Source organism: Macrosteles quadrilineatus, unplaced genomic scaffold (assembly GCF_028750875.1).
Source record: "Macrosteles quadrilineatus isolate MER2022 unplaced genomic scaffold, UCM_ALF_1.0 Scaffold_9__3_contigs__length_116548681, whole genome shotgun sequence".
In the NCBI taxonomy this organism is placed as follows: Eukaryota; Metazoa; Arthropoda; class Insecta; order Hemiptera; family Cicadellidae; genus Macrosteles; species Macrosteles quadrilineatus.
In genome coordinates this window covers 26857271-26873709 of record NW_026542602.1, presented here as the reverse complement: position 1 = coordinate 26873709, position 16439 = coordinate 26857271, and the positions used below count along the sequence as shown (strand labels likewise).

Sequence of the window (16439 nt, the reverse complement as noted above, 5' to 3'; positions counted from 1 at the left end):
CCTGGAGGCGAGTGAGCGTAGCGAACGAGCTAACCTGAAGGCAAGTGAGCGTAGCGAACGAGCTAACCTGAAGGAAAGTGAGCGCAGCGAACGAGCTCCAACATACAGGTGAGTGAGCGTAGCGAACGAACTTCAACCAGGACGTGATTGAGCCATGCAAACGAGATCAGATAGTAAAAATAAAAGTAAGCCTACCGTTATAGGATCGACCGGCAGACACAGAGGTAATTTAACCTTTTATTGATTGTCATACCGATCCGGAACAACAAAAAACAACATAAAATGAAGCTATGTATAATAGTTTGGCCAGCATATCTTAAAATATGCAAACCAACTGCTGTTCTTTATATAAGAAGGTTTCAACTGAATATTATAAGATCCCCGTGCGTAGAACGGGTACACAGCTAGTATCAAATAAACTGTGAGTAAAAAGTGAAATCTTTCATTTCTCGCATCCTCTGACGCCACAGTGCGAACATATAATTATTTTATAGTTTTAAAACTTATTTGATTTTTTTTGTGAATGGTATAATCAAAACACAATATTTACTGGGCAAAAAATAAAAACATTCATACTTCAACCGTTATGTTTAATTAAAAAACATTGCGATTCTAATTTAAGTTCTTAACTTTGTTAGCATGATTTAGTCTTCAAGAAATCTTTTAAATACTTGACTGCTATTTCAGTAACTTAAATCTCTAATATGACATTCTAATGTACTAATTGGTTGCTGGTTCCGTTAGCCTTAAAATGTTTCTGAACACAATGCCTTCCTCCATCTACCCGCGGTACGGGTTGGCTTCAACGAAACTCAAGCGTGTCCCCTCCTTAATGTTTAATCCTCCTAGGCCGTGACAGACAGAAATTGAGATAAGACTTGTTTTTGGATTCTTTTATGTATAAAACGTAAAAATAACCAAAAATTTTATAATTCTGAGCAACATACAGACAAAACTCTAATTTTATTTATATAGACTAAAGCAAACACAGCGGACGGTACAATCCCATATGCATTCTCTAATTTTAGTTATAAAGGTGATTTAAATAAATGCTTAAGTTATCTCAAATGTAACTTTTATTTCATAAATACCAGTAGAAATAGCCTAACTATAAACGCCATTCAAAAAATACAATTATAAAACTTTGTATATTTCTGTATTTGATACAGATATATGGCTATCATATTTAAAATGTTCTAGCTGAACAAGTAAAAGAAAATGAATAAATATGAGTTAATACTTTAAAACAAAGTAATTTCAAAAACATTTTAATTGACTATACCACCACAATCAAGGTGTTAAACATTATTCGTAAATGGTGACTAGTCATCGCTAAAAATAATTTATATCAACATAAACTGTTTAAGGGATTGACAAATTTGACTTTGTTTATTTATAAAGATGAAAATAATTGAACATAAAAAGTAGAGTTAACCAGTTAACATTATTAAAAATATACATATACTCAAAAAGTACAGTAGGCCCTAAAACTAAACTTACATTGTATAGGAAAATAAACTGTATTACAGAGAAATATTCTTAAGTTAAAAAGGCAGTGTTCATATTTTGCCATCACAGAAATTCTTCACACTTGTGACAAAGTTTATATTTGATTTGTTTAATGAATTGCAGATTTTTTCTGAATAAAAACAAAATGTCTTAAGATTTACAACATCATATTTTGTAACTGACTATATTAGTAACCTAACATTTTGGAATATTCATGAAATTGACAATTATACTAAAAATATGTATAATATCTTTAAAGCTTGCTCTATATCAACATTTTGTTTGTTGTTAAAAATGAAATAAACAGGAATTAATTAACCACTGAATTATATTTTTAAATCTATGATATCACTATTGTTGGAAGTATACTCGATAAATGTTTCAAACCTTTCAGGATTTTACTTAACTACTAATTAATCTAAACCACGAGCATTGACTATGTACACAACTCAAGTAAAAATTTTACAAAATGTGTACTTTTTAAGGTTGCAAAACTACCTTGCAGCAGAATTGAGGACAACAAATTATGAAAGTAAATTCATAGCAAAATACCATGTATGCTGCCACTTAAGACTGGTAGGTAGAGTAAAACGTAACTAAATTGACAGTGTTTAACTCGACAATCAACATCTGACAGTCCACACAACTAGCTGGATTTGTCTTAATCTTTGTCTTGACCTTTTCAAGGACCCTTGTTTTTAGGAAGATTGTTTACTCAAGATGTAAAAATTCTCATATAAATAATAAATTTATATGTACAAATTTGTCTGTTGTGTTTTAATTTATTAAAACAACCAATTAGGTATTTCCACGTTCTGGTTAACTTGACAACCTCTGGGTCCACAAATTGTCGAGCAACTTCCTGGCATGTACATAGTCAACCATTATTAGACTTAAGTTTAACTTAAATAATACCTTACTTAAAAATACAATAAAAGTATCAATATACAGCTTTGATTCTTACAATACAAAAAATCCTGTAAATTCAGTTCATTCATCAAGATATAACACAATGTGCCAACTATAAGTAAAAATAAACAATATTTACATAAAATGTTCAACAAATATAAATTTATCTACAACGTCAAACATATAAATCAGTTACTACCTACTTGACAAGAGCACTTCTAAAAGACACAATAATTAGACTATCATTTAAAATTATTATGATTTAAGCGACAGATGTTCCTAAACCAGAGAAGAAAATTAAGCTTTTTTAAACCAAACCCAGCAGCGTAAAGAACCCAAAATATATGAATATTTTATTATAAATAGACTGTTATTTTTACAATAGCACCGTGATTCAGCCAAAAATGTTAGCACACTATTTTTTAACTGTGCAATATACAATCAGTATACCTAGATTAAAGCTGAACAAAAAATTTTAAAATAAAATATTGCGTAGGCCTACAAAAATAATGTTCATTACTATTATAAGGCTTCGTCACACCATTCTTGTAATAGTGTCATTTTCATAAACCTTGTGTTTCAGTTTGTAATAAGGTGTGTGTTTTCTGTAAATTTCCAAATAATACTAAAATAAAATCTACTAAACGATCTAAAGTTAAATGGTATACATTTTTGTAATGTAAAAGTATATATTAAAATTAACAAAATAAATTCGGCAAACATGTTATGCATCAAATTAACTTCAAATCTGCTTCAAGTAAAATTTGAGACATTGTTAAGTATAAAAATAAAAATATAATTTTATATAAACGTGTTGTTCTACAACTTTGCAAAAAAACTTTAATTAAATTGATATAAGCAATTACCATCAAGGCCCCTGAATTCATGGAGGGTATATGATAATTTCAGTCCTTCAGTTTCATTACTCAATGAAAAAATAACACTAATCAAATCAATTTTAAACATTGGACAGAAAACAAACTTAAACTTACATTAAATTTGGCTAAAAAATGTCAGTTAATAAAAATGCTTGTACAGAAATAAATCACATTTAAAGGTAGTAAATACATAAAGTAGGTACTTATTTAAAATTAAGATTCTAATCTCTGTCAGGTAGATAACTCTGAATGATTCCTCGCTAGCCTAAGAGACATTACGTTGACTCTGACTCGGTACTTATACGAGAAGCTATCAGTCACCGAGTTGGTCGGACAATAGTTGTAACTAATTCTAATAGTCGTGATCGTCAATTCGGTGTTTCTCCAGGTTTCCAGATAATGTTGGGTCTGGTCGTCGCCGCTTGAAGAATCCGAGCTTCCACAGCAACAAAGTGAGCAGAATAAGAACAAGCAGTCCGACGACGATGGCTACAATGATAATCCACCAAGGAACAGGCTCTGCCGCTTGCTGCTCTAGCAGATCTACCTTACACACCGTCTCCACCTGAAGAACAGACGAGTTTTACATTTTTTTTGAACTAGCCTGTTTGTATGATTAGAAGTCTGTGGGTCATCCCGGGCCAACATTTGGCGCAAGAAATAATTTTCTCTCAAATTCAAGATTTATAACATTTGGAGAAAAGTAAAAAAAACGTCACGAGTCACATCTAGATGAAATATAACCACATTCATGTAACCATTAAAATAACCTTAATTGGCATCTTTAATGGCATAATTAACTAGTCTGTCGCAAAACAATACTAAAATATCCAAAATATCGAAATTAATAGTTTAAATGTTACATTTTACCATTGTCAATATTTAGTTTTACTGATTAGTGCTATTTTTTTCTTTTTTGAATACTTGTTACCCCTATAGATAAAATAACCGAACACACATGCACGTACGTACAAAATAACCATTTACACACACAGAACATTTAACCCTCACAGTGTCAAACGTTGATTCAACATCGGTAACACCCCCTCTCTTTCAATACATAAACAGTGCTGATGGCAAATATTGTCTTTTAGTTCAGTTAATTTTTGTCTGGTTTGGGCTGGATATCTATAATATTAAAATGAAACAGTGTTTTTTTATTTCACTATTCTGAATCAACCACTCGACGGATTTTCATGATTTTTGTGTTGAAAGAAAGATAATTTTGAGAACTAGGGAATGTCGAAGCCATAAATTTAGTTTAGGGTCCCAGTTTTTTAGAAATTTAGTTTTAATTTTTAAAAAGTCTAGCAGCCGACGCTAAGATTCTAAACTAGCTTTTGGCATAAAATAATTTGCTTAACATAACAGCTGTAAACTAGGGATGGTCAAGTCTCGAAATTTCGGGAAATTTTCGGGAAATTTTAAATCTCGTTACACGAGACGAGATTTCATTTTGGCCGAAATTTTTATCGAGACGAGAATAAAAAAAAAATAAAAAAAAAATAATTAAAAACGCCTGCAGAAAGTCAATGCAATACCCGCAATACAGGCGCGTGTTGTAGTTGCGTTTCCTTTTCGAAGGCGTTCTTATTTAATTAATTCTTTAAATGTAAATATTACTTTAATTATTTTAATACTATTACTTTAATAACATTTGAGAAGTTTTGTTAAGTGTAAGCAGTGTGAGGAATGTTTTATTACTATAAAAAGTCAAAACAAGTAACTATTTTATAAAAATTAATATTGCTTTTATTTTATGATTTATTTTATTTTAGGATAAGTTGAACTCTATCCTAACTGATATCACTATGTTTCCTAATCGTAGGCATTTTTAATAAGTTAGGCGTGATTAATAAAAAAATGCTATGCTGATGTTTTTTAATAAAAGATTGTAAATATTCTTGCCTATTGTCATTATTTTTGTATTTAAACAGTCATCTAACAATGTTACAAAATCAGGTAAAAATTTTGAACGTGCATTTCCCGTTGTGTATGAGAAGGGAAATCCCGTCTCGATCTCGTCTCGAAATTTTATGAGAAATAAAAAATCTTGTCTCGTCTTGTCTCGAACTAAAAATCCAATCTCGTCCATCCCTACAAACATTCAGCTTTTGTGACACAAATTCAGCATTTGGATTAAAATGTAAAGACATACTTAGGGTTGACTTATTTATACTATGTGTAATGCAAATCATTGATACGTTCAATTCTTCTGTAAGAGGATGACAGATTAATTCAATTATACATAGTAAAATACTAGGATGTTCAAATTATTTTTTAAAGCAATCTTTGTAATCTTCGATTTGTTTTAGAGCAATATAATTTGTTTTAACTAACAGCTGGTTAAATATAAACTATGGAACTATGAGGTTATTTTATTTACTTTTATTTTTTCATTGGTTATAGGAAATAAGTAAGATTAGTAGAGATAATTAGACCACAGTTTAAAATAGTTTAGACCAAAATTAATTAAACCACAGTAAAAATCGAGGCTCTGTACACAAGTCTTAATAAAAAGGATAAATGCAAATTATTTTACTATTCCACTTTTCGAGAAAAGAATAGAAAAATAAGAAAGTTTACATGTTTTAATTCTTCATGGTAGCTTTTTGTTTACAATTAATGTTTGTCTGCTTTAACTTTGTTTGGATTAGGCCCGGAAATATTGATGTCATAAAAAGAAGATCAAGAATAATCAGGAATCACGATTTTAAATTACCACCACAACCTCAGCCGAGTTTTATACAAAGATTGAAGACAACGTCAACATTGACCTAGGATACTGCAATTAGACAAACCATCCTTTTATGAAATCGTGTTCAGTGTGGTTACGTTTGGGGGCGCTGATATCAGCGCCCCCAAACGTGAAAATATCACTTTTATTTCAACTATAAATATATTGTAGTTTAAATTAACTAATATGTGAAATTACGATGTACACTTATTTAATGAGGGTGGGTAATTATCAAGGATAGAACTGATAACGGTATGGATAATAAACATGGACAATTACGTCATTAGCTTTACTAGCGTGTTTACTTTTTATATTCCTGCTACATGTGACCAGTTCTTTTAGTAATCGTGAGTTCTTTTTTTTTCAAATGAATGTTATTTGAACCAAACAGCTGTTTCAAAACAAACTGTTATTGTTTTTACTTTTCTTTGTCTACACTTATTTATTTAGCAATTAATGCAGTGAAATTGATATAAAGGATGGGTGTGACGATTTATGTGTACTGTGAATTTTATTGGATATTATCTTTTTATTTTAGGTCGTTTCTATTCAGACCTACTGGAAATTGTGTATAGTAGTTGTATTGTGATGATAATAATTATGGAAGAGGCAGGTATGCTATGGAAGGTGGTATCGTTGACTAAGTCTATACACTTCTCAATTGACTATTACTCTCTCTACTGTAGGCTACTTATAATCAGTGTGCGTCTGTGCGAATCTCACTTCAACGCTTTTCACATCGTAAAAATTGCAGAATTGCTGTTTTATTGTAAAATTATCGAATTTAAAATGCATATCGTATAGGCCTATGATGGAATAAAAACATATTTGGCCACACAACATTTGTTTACAAGATGATTTTTCACATTAAAACTGCAAGAAACTTTGTCTTTATATGTGTAAACTAGCAGATCTGAATTGTACACGGTTTTAACTGACTACTGAATTCCCGTACGTAGGACTGGCTAACACCTCGTTTATAATTTAAATCATTTTAAACAGCAGAAAAGTGGCTTACTTTCTATAAGTTCTTACATGTGTGTTTGTCTCCAGATGCTTTGAGACAAAGTCAATATTTTGATAGACAAATTATTGTTGTTGTTTAAAAGTTGTTTGTTGATGTATTTTGTCTATTGAAAATGGATTTTTATCTTTTTAGACTAAAATGTACAAAATAACCAATAGGGTATTGGTTAATACTATGCGTTTGCTGTAATGTTTGAAGCTTACCACTAAGGCAGTAAAGTCATGGTCATAGCTAGGCCTTGTGAGTGATTTTGTGACTGTTCTTCAATGATTTATGGCTATTCTAAAAGTTAAGTTAATCATACCAAAGTAATTTTTTTAAATAATATAAAGAAATAAATAGCTACTTCTAGTTACATTAAATTTAATTTATTAATGTACTTTATTATTTATTAAAAAAAAGAGGTGTAAAAACATTACAAATTTATATTTTTCTAAGTAGTCCTACCTATTAAAAAAATGGGTATAACATCAAAATATTTACGTTGATTTATAATGTGTGAGTATTTAATTGCACGGAAATATATAAATATGCATAGTTCCTTTCAAAAGTTTACAAGCTATAATTTTTAATAATCATCGCTGTTAAATGCTCAAAAATCAACCAACACCAAGAGAGTTAAAACACAGTTGACGGTACAAAAATTCTAAATTTCTGACTGTATGTAGAAGGAAGTTGATGCTGCTACTTGATAATACATCCTGGAGGAATCAGAATGAAGCATTCTAAAAATTAGTCATCATAAACACTATTATTATGGATTGGTGACAAATAGGTTTAACCATAGATAAAACATACTCCCTTAGTAGATTAGTCATCCTAATGGAACAGCTGAAGCCAATTTTATTGTTAGTTCTGTACGTCCAACTATAGAGGTTATGTTTTGTTTACAATTTGTTTCTTGTTATAGCAGTCATTTAAAACCTCGTTTAACCTAATAAAACGATATAATCATAAACAATAACTGGTCTCCTAGTTATATAACCAAATAGTAAAGCACAAATCATGAAAATAACCGTAAAATAATAGAAACAAAATGTTGTCTACACTAGCGATCAGTGTGGACGTACATGAACTAGACACAAAAAACAAGCTTCAAAATTTCTTGTGTTGCTTAGTCTATGGTTTAACATAACTCTTTATTTTTAATTGATTTACAATCCAGGAGCATGTTAATGCAAACAATGTGCTACAGTAGACTCCCTCTTATCCGGACTCCTCGGGACCGAGGCCAGTCCGGATAACAGGTTTTCCAGTTATATCGACGTCCCCAAAAACTCTTTAAAACGGACCGTTTATGGTGATATTCGACTTAAATTTAGGAGAGCGTTGCATTTAGACACGTGATCACTGGTCTCAAATCTTTCCCACGAGAACAATCGTTTCAGTACCGCCCACTTCTTGCTGATCTAGTCCGGTTGAATCAATGTGCTGATAAAAATTGTTCGGTTAAAGAGATTTCATTTCCGACGAGTGTAGTCCGGTTAAACCGATGTCCGGTTAAAAGGTGCCCGGATAAGAGGGAGTCTACTATACTTCTACTTGCAATGTTTAACTTATTTAATGATGTACTCACTGTCGCCACATCATCGCTTGTGTCCTGATGTATGATAAGGGAGGGGGGAATGTGTATCTTGGCACGAGATGAGATGGAGACTTGATCCACCCGAGGGTAGTCTGACACTAGGGTGGAGTTCCACAACCTACAAAACACATCTACACTTAGTGGTGGACAGTTGACTCCTGATATCCAAGTGTTGTAACTGAAAACCATATTAAAATGCCTTGCGCTTGGCGTCTTGGTCTGCAATGCAAGAAGGACGGACGTGGCCCTGGCATATCCTAAAAAAATTGAAAGGTTTCCATTTCAAACTTTGCCTTGAATTCGGTTGATATTCCTCCATTTGAAAAAAAAAACATAAGCAAAGGAATATTGAAAAATTTACCTTTAACACTAAGAAAATTTAACTTGTGTAGTTTTAGCCAGTAGCGTTTCAAATTTATCAATTCACACATTACTGTATTTAACAAATAAAGCAATGTTTATATATATATATAAATTACTTTATCAACTCTTATCTTTGACTAATGATGGAACTGGACGTTCCATTCCTAAGTCAATGTTGTAGACAGTTTTAGAAAATAATTTAATTTAACATAATTGAATTGAGCCACCTATACACTACAGGGTGTAGATTATAGAATGTTGTCAAAATAATGTAGTTTAGATAGCAAATACAATCATGCCAAATAATCTGGTCAGATAAAAAAGAGTTTTAGTACAAGTCTCACGTTTGCACTGAGTGAGTTTAGAATCATTTTTGTTTTCAATGAGAGCAATCATTGATTTACCTAGCTCTGATGAATATCGTGGCTTCTTGATTCTGCTGCAAACTGTGAACAACACAGCTGAACTTGAAGCATTTGGCTGTTCCCAGCAAGCAGTTCTGTAAAATAAGTTGCCATTAATCTTTGATAGCTAGAAGCTAATTGAAATGTTCTATCGATAACTCAATTTGGAAACAACAACATATATTTAATGGAAAACAATTGTTTGCTAAGCTTATAAATTCTGTCAAAAGTGTATTGGTATTAGAAATTCAGATACAGTAGACCTCCTCTTAACCAACCTCGTCCATTAACCGATAATCAGATTATCCGCACTCACTCGTAAAGTATTATAGTTTGTTTTAATTTACCTTGTTTTGAGAGCAGTTTGGTTTAACTGCCACTTTCTATGAATCTCTGTAATGGGAACAATACCCTTAACCCTAGAGGATGTTACAGGCTAAAGAAACATTCTGTCTCATAACAAAAAGGTTGCTTGTGTCTTCGATTTTGACAATAAGTTCTGTACTGTATTACTATAAGATTTGGAAAGCATCCATTAATATTACTAAATGTATTAAAATAAGAATTTTTATTGACTCTCGCCTACGCCTATAATTTATTCCACTGAAAGTATTTGACTTTACCGTGTTTGGGGTTATTTGTAACTTTTCAATCTTTAATACTGATAAAAAGGAAATAAGAGTAGTTTATTTTGTAAATAATGCGTGCATGCTTTCATAATAATGATTATATAATTTCAAATAATAGCACTTTGTTTGTTAAAGTTTTTGGGATTGCCCCTTTTAACCAACCTTTTGAGTTATCCGACCTATGTCCCATTAAGGTTGATTAAGAGGGGGTATACTGTAATCGTAAACATAAACATCCATTTAATTATGATTGAAATAATTTTATAAACTACTACAAACAAACAAATTTATAAATCAATCGTTTGTAACAAATTGTGCTTTGGAGCAACAATACAAGCAATTTATTACAAACTACTATATTTTAATAATAATTACAGTACAAGGGTAAAAAGGTAATAGGAACCATTTGGCTTACAAACACAATGTTTATAATAAAGCTTATTTATTGTGGAGTGAAAGTGGAATTGAGTAAAGTTATATTTTTCACAGACAAATGTCAATATTTTGCTGGCTACCGAATTCAGAATGATAACTTCACTGTAACTATGTCTAAGTCTACTAACCATATTGACCACTTTGTGTTTTCGGCCGTCCTTGTCTGTGTAAGTTTCACTGCGAACGACCATCTCAGCATCCCTCCTTCTCCGCACCCTGTCACACACAACGGACATAGTTATCATAATTGATAATTAGAAGATAATTGTATTTTTTTACTACCCATAGACATAGACATCCCATTTCCATGTTAGAGCTGTACCAAATTTAGAATAAAAATAACCGTATTTGAACTGAGCAACCGACATAGTGTGTTGATGTAAATCAGTGGCTTTTATCCAAATATGTGATTCACTATTTTATTTGACAGCACCGCATTGTGTAAGTAAGCTTATTCAAATATGTTTCATTTCAATAGAAAGTTTCCTTCATTTGGTCCGTATAGATGGATTGTCTGCTTCACTATCCAAAAGTCAATGTTGCGCTATACAACAGAAAGTTAAGACTGCCAAAAATGCTTTTTAATATCACGGTAAAATTACCACATTCTTTTATCTGAACCCAATAACCTATCTAAAAACCACAAAATGGGTAGGAATTACATTTAAAGATGTTCTCATCTATTTGTTAGTAGGCCTACTTGGCAAGGATTCTCACCTGATAGCGCCATCAGTACCACCCTCAGTAGTGTTGTACAGAGGCCCGGATGTAGGGGTGAGGGGCTCTAGAGGGGCCTCTAGCAGCCCGGGCCTAGACACTAGCTGTAGAGGGTTCACTTGGTTAGGAGCCATGTAGCACTGGCCTCCACTCAGAGCTGAAATACAAGTCAACACTCTTACATTATAATGTTATAAGCTAAGAAAAGAAGAGAACTCCATCATGAGAAATGTTCTTGAAGGCAGAAAACCAGCTATAAGGCCTAAAGCAAGATGGTAGAACCATGTCCAGAGGGATATGAAAGTTGCCGCTTAATGAGAATGCAGCAGACTGAACCTACTGTAGAGGCCAAGTAGGTACTAGCTGGAGTAGCACAATAATTAAGTATATTAAAAAATTTGCTACTGTACCAGTTATTAGCAGATCTAGTCATCAACTAAGCCTCTCCATCTGTCCTATCCCTCCATAGTTCCTTCACCTCTTCTATCTTCATCTTCCTCTCTGTCTCCTCCAAAACATACTTCATATGTTCATTTAATACGATGAATATACTCCAGTTCATTATATAAAAAATCTATTGCCTATATTGAGCATTCAGTTGTAATGATTTTTTTATAACCCTCACCTTCAATATACGGCTCCTCTTCCATGTATAGCAGCCATTTACCCAGTGGTTTGTTGTTCGCTACCTGAATCAGAGTAATGGATGTTAGCTTTATAGCAAATAAAAACAGTGAAGTATGTTTTGCAAGTAGACATATTTTCTAGTTATAATATAGACTAAGAATATGTAGCCCAAATGCAAAAAAAAACAAAAAACATTAAAATACTTACTTGCTTTCTCAGACTGCAAGATTGAAAATAGATTTATGAGTTTAAATTACTACTAATCTCATTTGTAAAATAGTGCAAATTTAGTTTTAAAACACAGTTGATTCTTGATTATCCGTCTTTCCGATTCAACTGACCATTCCTGTGGACGATCAAGTACCATAAAGTCATGTGCTATTGCCGTTTAGCTATGACTGTACACCAAGGGAAGTACGTTGAGTCTATCCCTATTACTGATTGTTTTAGCGTGCTGCATACCACACGGTTGGTCAACTCATACCTGCATAGCTGTCTGCCACTGCTCTCATATTAGTTGCTGTGCAAACTTGTGGCATACAGGTATCATTCACTTTATCTGCTATTTTACAGTTACAAAGTCGTGTTTTTGCCACTGTGTAATTTTTTTAATAGCTTGTTATGATACAGTAAAACATCACCAACTCCATGAACCATGAAAAAAAATTCAGAAAAATTCTTTACATGTTAAATATTTGACATTTCTTTGAAGATTTTTTACTTAATATGTAAAAAATATAAATGTAAAAATTCATTCTCTATATATTTGTTTGTTTAAAACCAATAACAAATCAACAATGTTCTGGGTAACTCGGCAAACTCTGGGTCCACTTATTGCCGAGTTAGTGAGGTTTTACTGTAGCTTTAAAATGGAAAGATAGTGGTTTTGATGTAAGACAAACTCATGAATAAGTTTGACAAGACACCTTATTGACTTAACGGCTTTTAACGTGTTTTCAATGTTTGTATTTTTTATTTTCCAGCTGTTTAGGTTTAATATCAAGATCCGTTACAGACTAACATACATTACAACAACACAGCAGTCTATAGTCACCTGATATGGCCACTCTATGTGTATCTCCAAGTTAGACACTCTCCAAGGTCCCTGGTTGTACACCTGGTATGTGTGTAACACTCGTGAGCCGACCTCATCCTTGTACACCATGGCAGACTCTCCCTTCACTTGGCCACCATACAGCACCTGCTCTGGCCGGGCCAATCTGCAAAAAACAATGGACTAAGATAAAAGTTATGGTAGGAATAATATCTATCCACAGACTAACCAAGCTGCACTATGTCTTTCCCCCCCAATCAGTCCAGTGATAAGTTAGTATCTGAAGGCTATCTACTATACCACTCTTTCTTGATAAAAGAACTGGTACTTGGGTACTAACAGGGCACAAGTCTTTAGGTTAGGTCTTACAGTAACGGATTAATGACGCTTCAAGCAAATTGGGCGTGCGGCGACCAAGAACGAAAATCAAAACATATTGGAAAAGCAATACCACCTTCCATCCCCAACATCCCCATTATCTGTCACTTTTCTGGGAATTATTAAAATAAACAATCAAATTGTATAAAACATGGTTTGTGATGTGTAACTCACCCCTTGAGAGATAGTTCCGCCCTCTTGACCACAGTAGCTGCGAGAGTGAGAGGGCCCTGGGGATCCTCCTCTACACTGGTGGAGTTGGCAAACACTATGAACTCCAGCCTGGACTGTGAGTCGGGCAGATCCTTGGGGTCAAACCTGACAACACAACAATAGGTAGCATCCAGAGCTATTAAGTTGGGTATCATGACGGTTTATAGCCTTTATAACAGTTCCAGCTTAATTATAGCAGAAATAATATCATACTAAAAGATTTACACTTAAAATGAAAAATATAAAAAAAATACTAAGTTTCCCAAATTAATTTTAGCCACTAGAGTTAAAAAAATACATATTGATTGACAAAATATAAATATAAATAGTGGTGGGGAGAGGGTTCTTGTGTGCAAGTACATCCCCCCTAGCACTGTAATTGACACAATTTATACACATATCTGTACCAAAAACGTACAATGCAGATTAAATAAATACAATTTTTATGGTTAAAAAAATAAATATTTAAGTGTTAAGTTAATGAAATGGTGGACTATGCTGAAAGGAATGTCCACAACTACACTACACTATGAAGCAGTTTATTAAGAGCAATTGAATTTTCAATATACCTGAGCTGCAGATGTACAGGAGGATGGTCTGAGGACAGTGGGTTGCCAAGACTACAAGCTACAAGGGTTGAGTTGAATGGATGACAAGTCAGCTGCTTGCCCTACACACACACATTGTACATCAGATAATTATACCGGGTGTCCAAAACCACCCGTACACCCCTTTAAAAACGAGGGAAACGTTTTCTTACAAACAAAAAATAATACAGAACTAGATAAATTGGTCACGGTCTACCAAATGGTGATAATTTCAAATCCAAAATCACACCGGAAGTGGCTTTTTCAAACCGGAAGTGGACTTTTTTAAATGTAAACTACCAATTTTGATCACAGAATCGGATTCTACGTTCAGGGCCGGTTTAACCCATACGCAAACTAAGCGGCCGCATATGGCGCCACGAAAAATTGGCGCCGTAGCGCCAACGGAACAGTTTTTTTTAGTGAACAACGTAATTTTGTTTATTTTCGCTCAGAGTTCAAGTATTCAAAGCAACACAATAAAGGAATTTATTCTGTTTGTACCAACAGCATATGAAAAATGCGTATATTTGTACAGCACTACAACTCAAGGACTTAATGCCATTCGATTTGTAGTGAGCTGACGCTCGGCAGTCGGCAGTCGGCAGCGTACTACATCGCGGCGCCTGTGGGTTTCAGTTCATGACTCATGTTCTGAACCACATTCTGATGTTCTGAACCAGATTGATACCAACTCTGCAATTAAAGAATATGCCAAGATCAAAGCTAGGAAAATAAATTTTTAACCTCTAAAAAAGAGCTTTTGAACTGTTCAAATTGATAATTTGGTATTCTTTTTGTCAAGGTAATAAATTTGGGTTTTCACGTTTTCTTCATGTTTAATGTGTTCAATTAAAAATTCCTCTCTTGTCATCTATCTACACCTGTTTTTCATTGTAATAGGCTTTAACTTATATCGTATCCAAGCTATCCTGTAATAGTATACAGTATTACGTTACTAGTCCTGAAAATAAGTGTTTACCGGACGAGTGTGGTCGTTCCCGTGCGAGACGGTCGAGTACGGGATTACCATACGAGTCCGGTACACACATTTTGGACAAGTTACGTACGATATTTATTTATTTATTTATTTTTTATTTATTAAACATCATCACATTACATCAATTCTCTTGACAGGTGATTTGTCACAAAGTCTAATACTAATACTATACTACATTTTAAAATAAAATAGCTTACAAAAGAAATAAAGCATATAATAAGCTAAAAACCTATGGGAGAAGCAATATCTTTCAAATATACTCATTTTCCAGATATTCCTCTAACGAGTAAAATGCCCTCTCCAAAAGGAAATTTTTTAAAGATAGTTTAAATTTAGAGAATGAGGCAATGCTTTTAATCCCAGCGGGTAATTTATTGTAAATTTTTGGTCCCATATACTGAGGGGATAAATGAAAGATTTTAAGCCTATGTTGAACTGGTTTTATAATATTTTTGAATCTTGTGTTATGTGGATGAGATTGTTGACAGTCCATGAATGTGTCGAAATCACTTTTAACCATTAATGCCAATTTGTAAATATAAGAGCTAAAAAAAGTTAAAATTTTAAAATTAATAAATAAATCTTTACAATGTGTTCTACGGGAGACTCTGGCCATTAATCTTACAGCTCTTTTTTGGAGAATAAATATTTTTTTGGCCTGGCTTGATGAGCCCCATACAGTAATTCCATAATTCATAATCGATGAAAAATATGCGTGATATACTACTATTTGTGTTTCTAGATTAGTAGTATCCCGAATTATTGTGAGAACAAATGTTGCTGAGCGTAGTCTTTTTGATAGGTTTTTAATGTGTTTTTGCCAATTTAGTTGTGAATCGATTTCTATTCCCAAATAATTTATTGACTGTTGTGAATGAATTGTAGTTAAGTTTGTATTTACAATTATTTCTTGGTTAATATTGGATGCAGAAAACTGAATTAGTTGAGTTTTTGCCACATTCATGGACAGGCCATTTACTGCAAACCAATCCCCAAGGAGTTGAAATTCCTTAGTTATTGAGGCTTGAATGAACTCATTGTTTTGTCCTGTGCATATTAAAGCGGTATCATCTGCGTATTGAAAGGTGGACATCTTAGTAGCATTGCATAGATCATTAACATAAATAATAAATAAACAAGGGCCGAGAATGGAGCCCTGAGGAACTCCATTGGGGTTAATGTTCCACTCTGATTTATAATTTCTCTGCATTTTTTGTAAAATAAGTCTTTGTTTTCGGGTCTTTAAATATGATATGAACCATTTTAATTCAGTATTTTTTATTCCATGCATACTTAATTTTTCTATGAGTATCTCATGATTCACACAGTCAAAAGCCTTGGATAGGTCACATAGCACACCCACAGTCTTCTGCGATCCATCCAAGGC

The 16439-nt window shown here is 33.0% G+C and overlaps 1 protein-coding gene across 3 annotated transcripts in view; it reads right to left on the bottom strand.

Annotated features, from left to right (window-relative positions):
- Positions 1-1058: 1058 nt before the first annotated feature.
- The window catches only part of LOC129002228 (integrin alpha-PS1-like), a 51563-nt gene continuing 36182 nt past the window's right edge, over positions 1059-16439 (bottom strand). For all 3 annotated transcript variants that reach the window (XM_054429877.1, XM_054429879.1, XM_054429878.1), the window contains 9 exons: positions 14035-14135; positions 13427-13570; positions 12875-13040; positions 11819-11882; positions 11194-11350; positions 10605-10692; positions 9413-9507; positions 8637-8763; positions 1059-3861 (listed from right to left, as the gene is read on the bottom strand). In XM_054429877.1, the coding sequence (XP_054285852.1) occupies positions 3649-3861; positions 8637-8763; positions 9413-9507; positions 10605-10692; positions 11194-11350; positions 11819-11882; positions 12875-13040; positions 13427-13570; positions 14035-14135 (1155 nt within the window). In that variant the 3' untranslated portion in view covers positions 1059-3648. The remainder of the gene's footprint in view (positions 3862-8636; positions 8764-9412; positions 9508-10604; positions 10693-11193; positions 11351-11818; positions 11883-12874; positions 13041-13426; positions 13571-14034; positions 14136-16439) is intronic.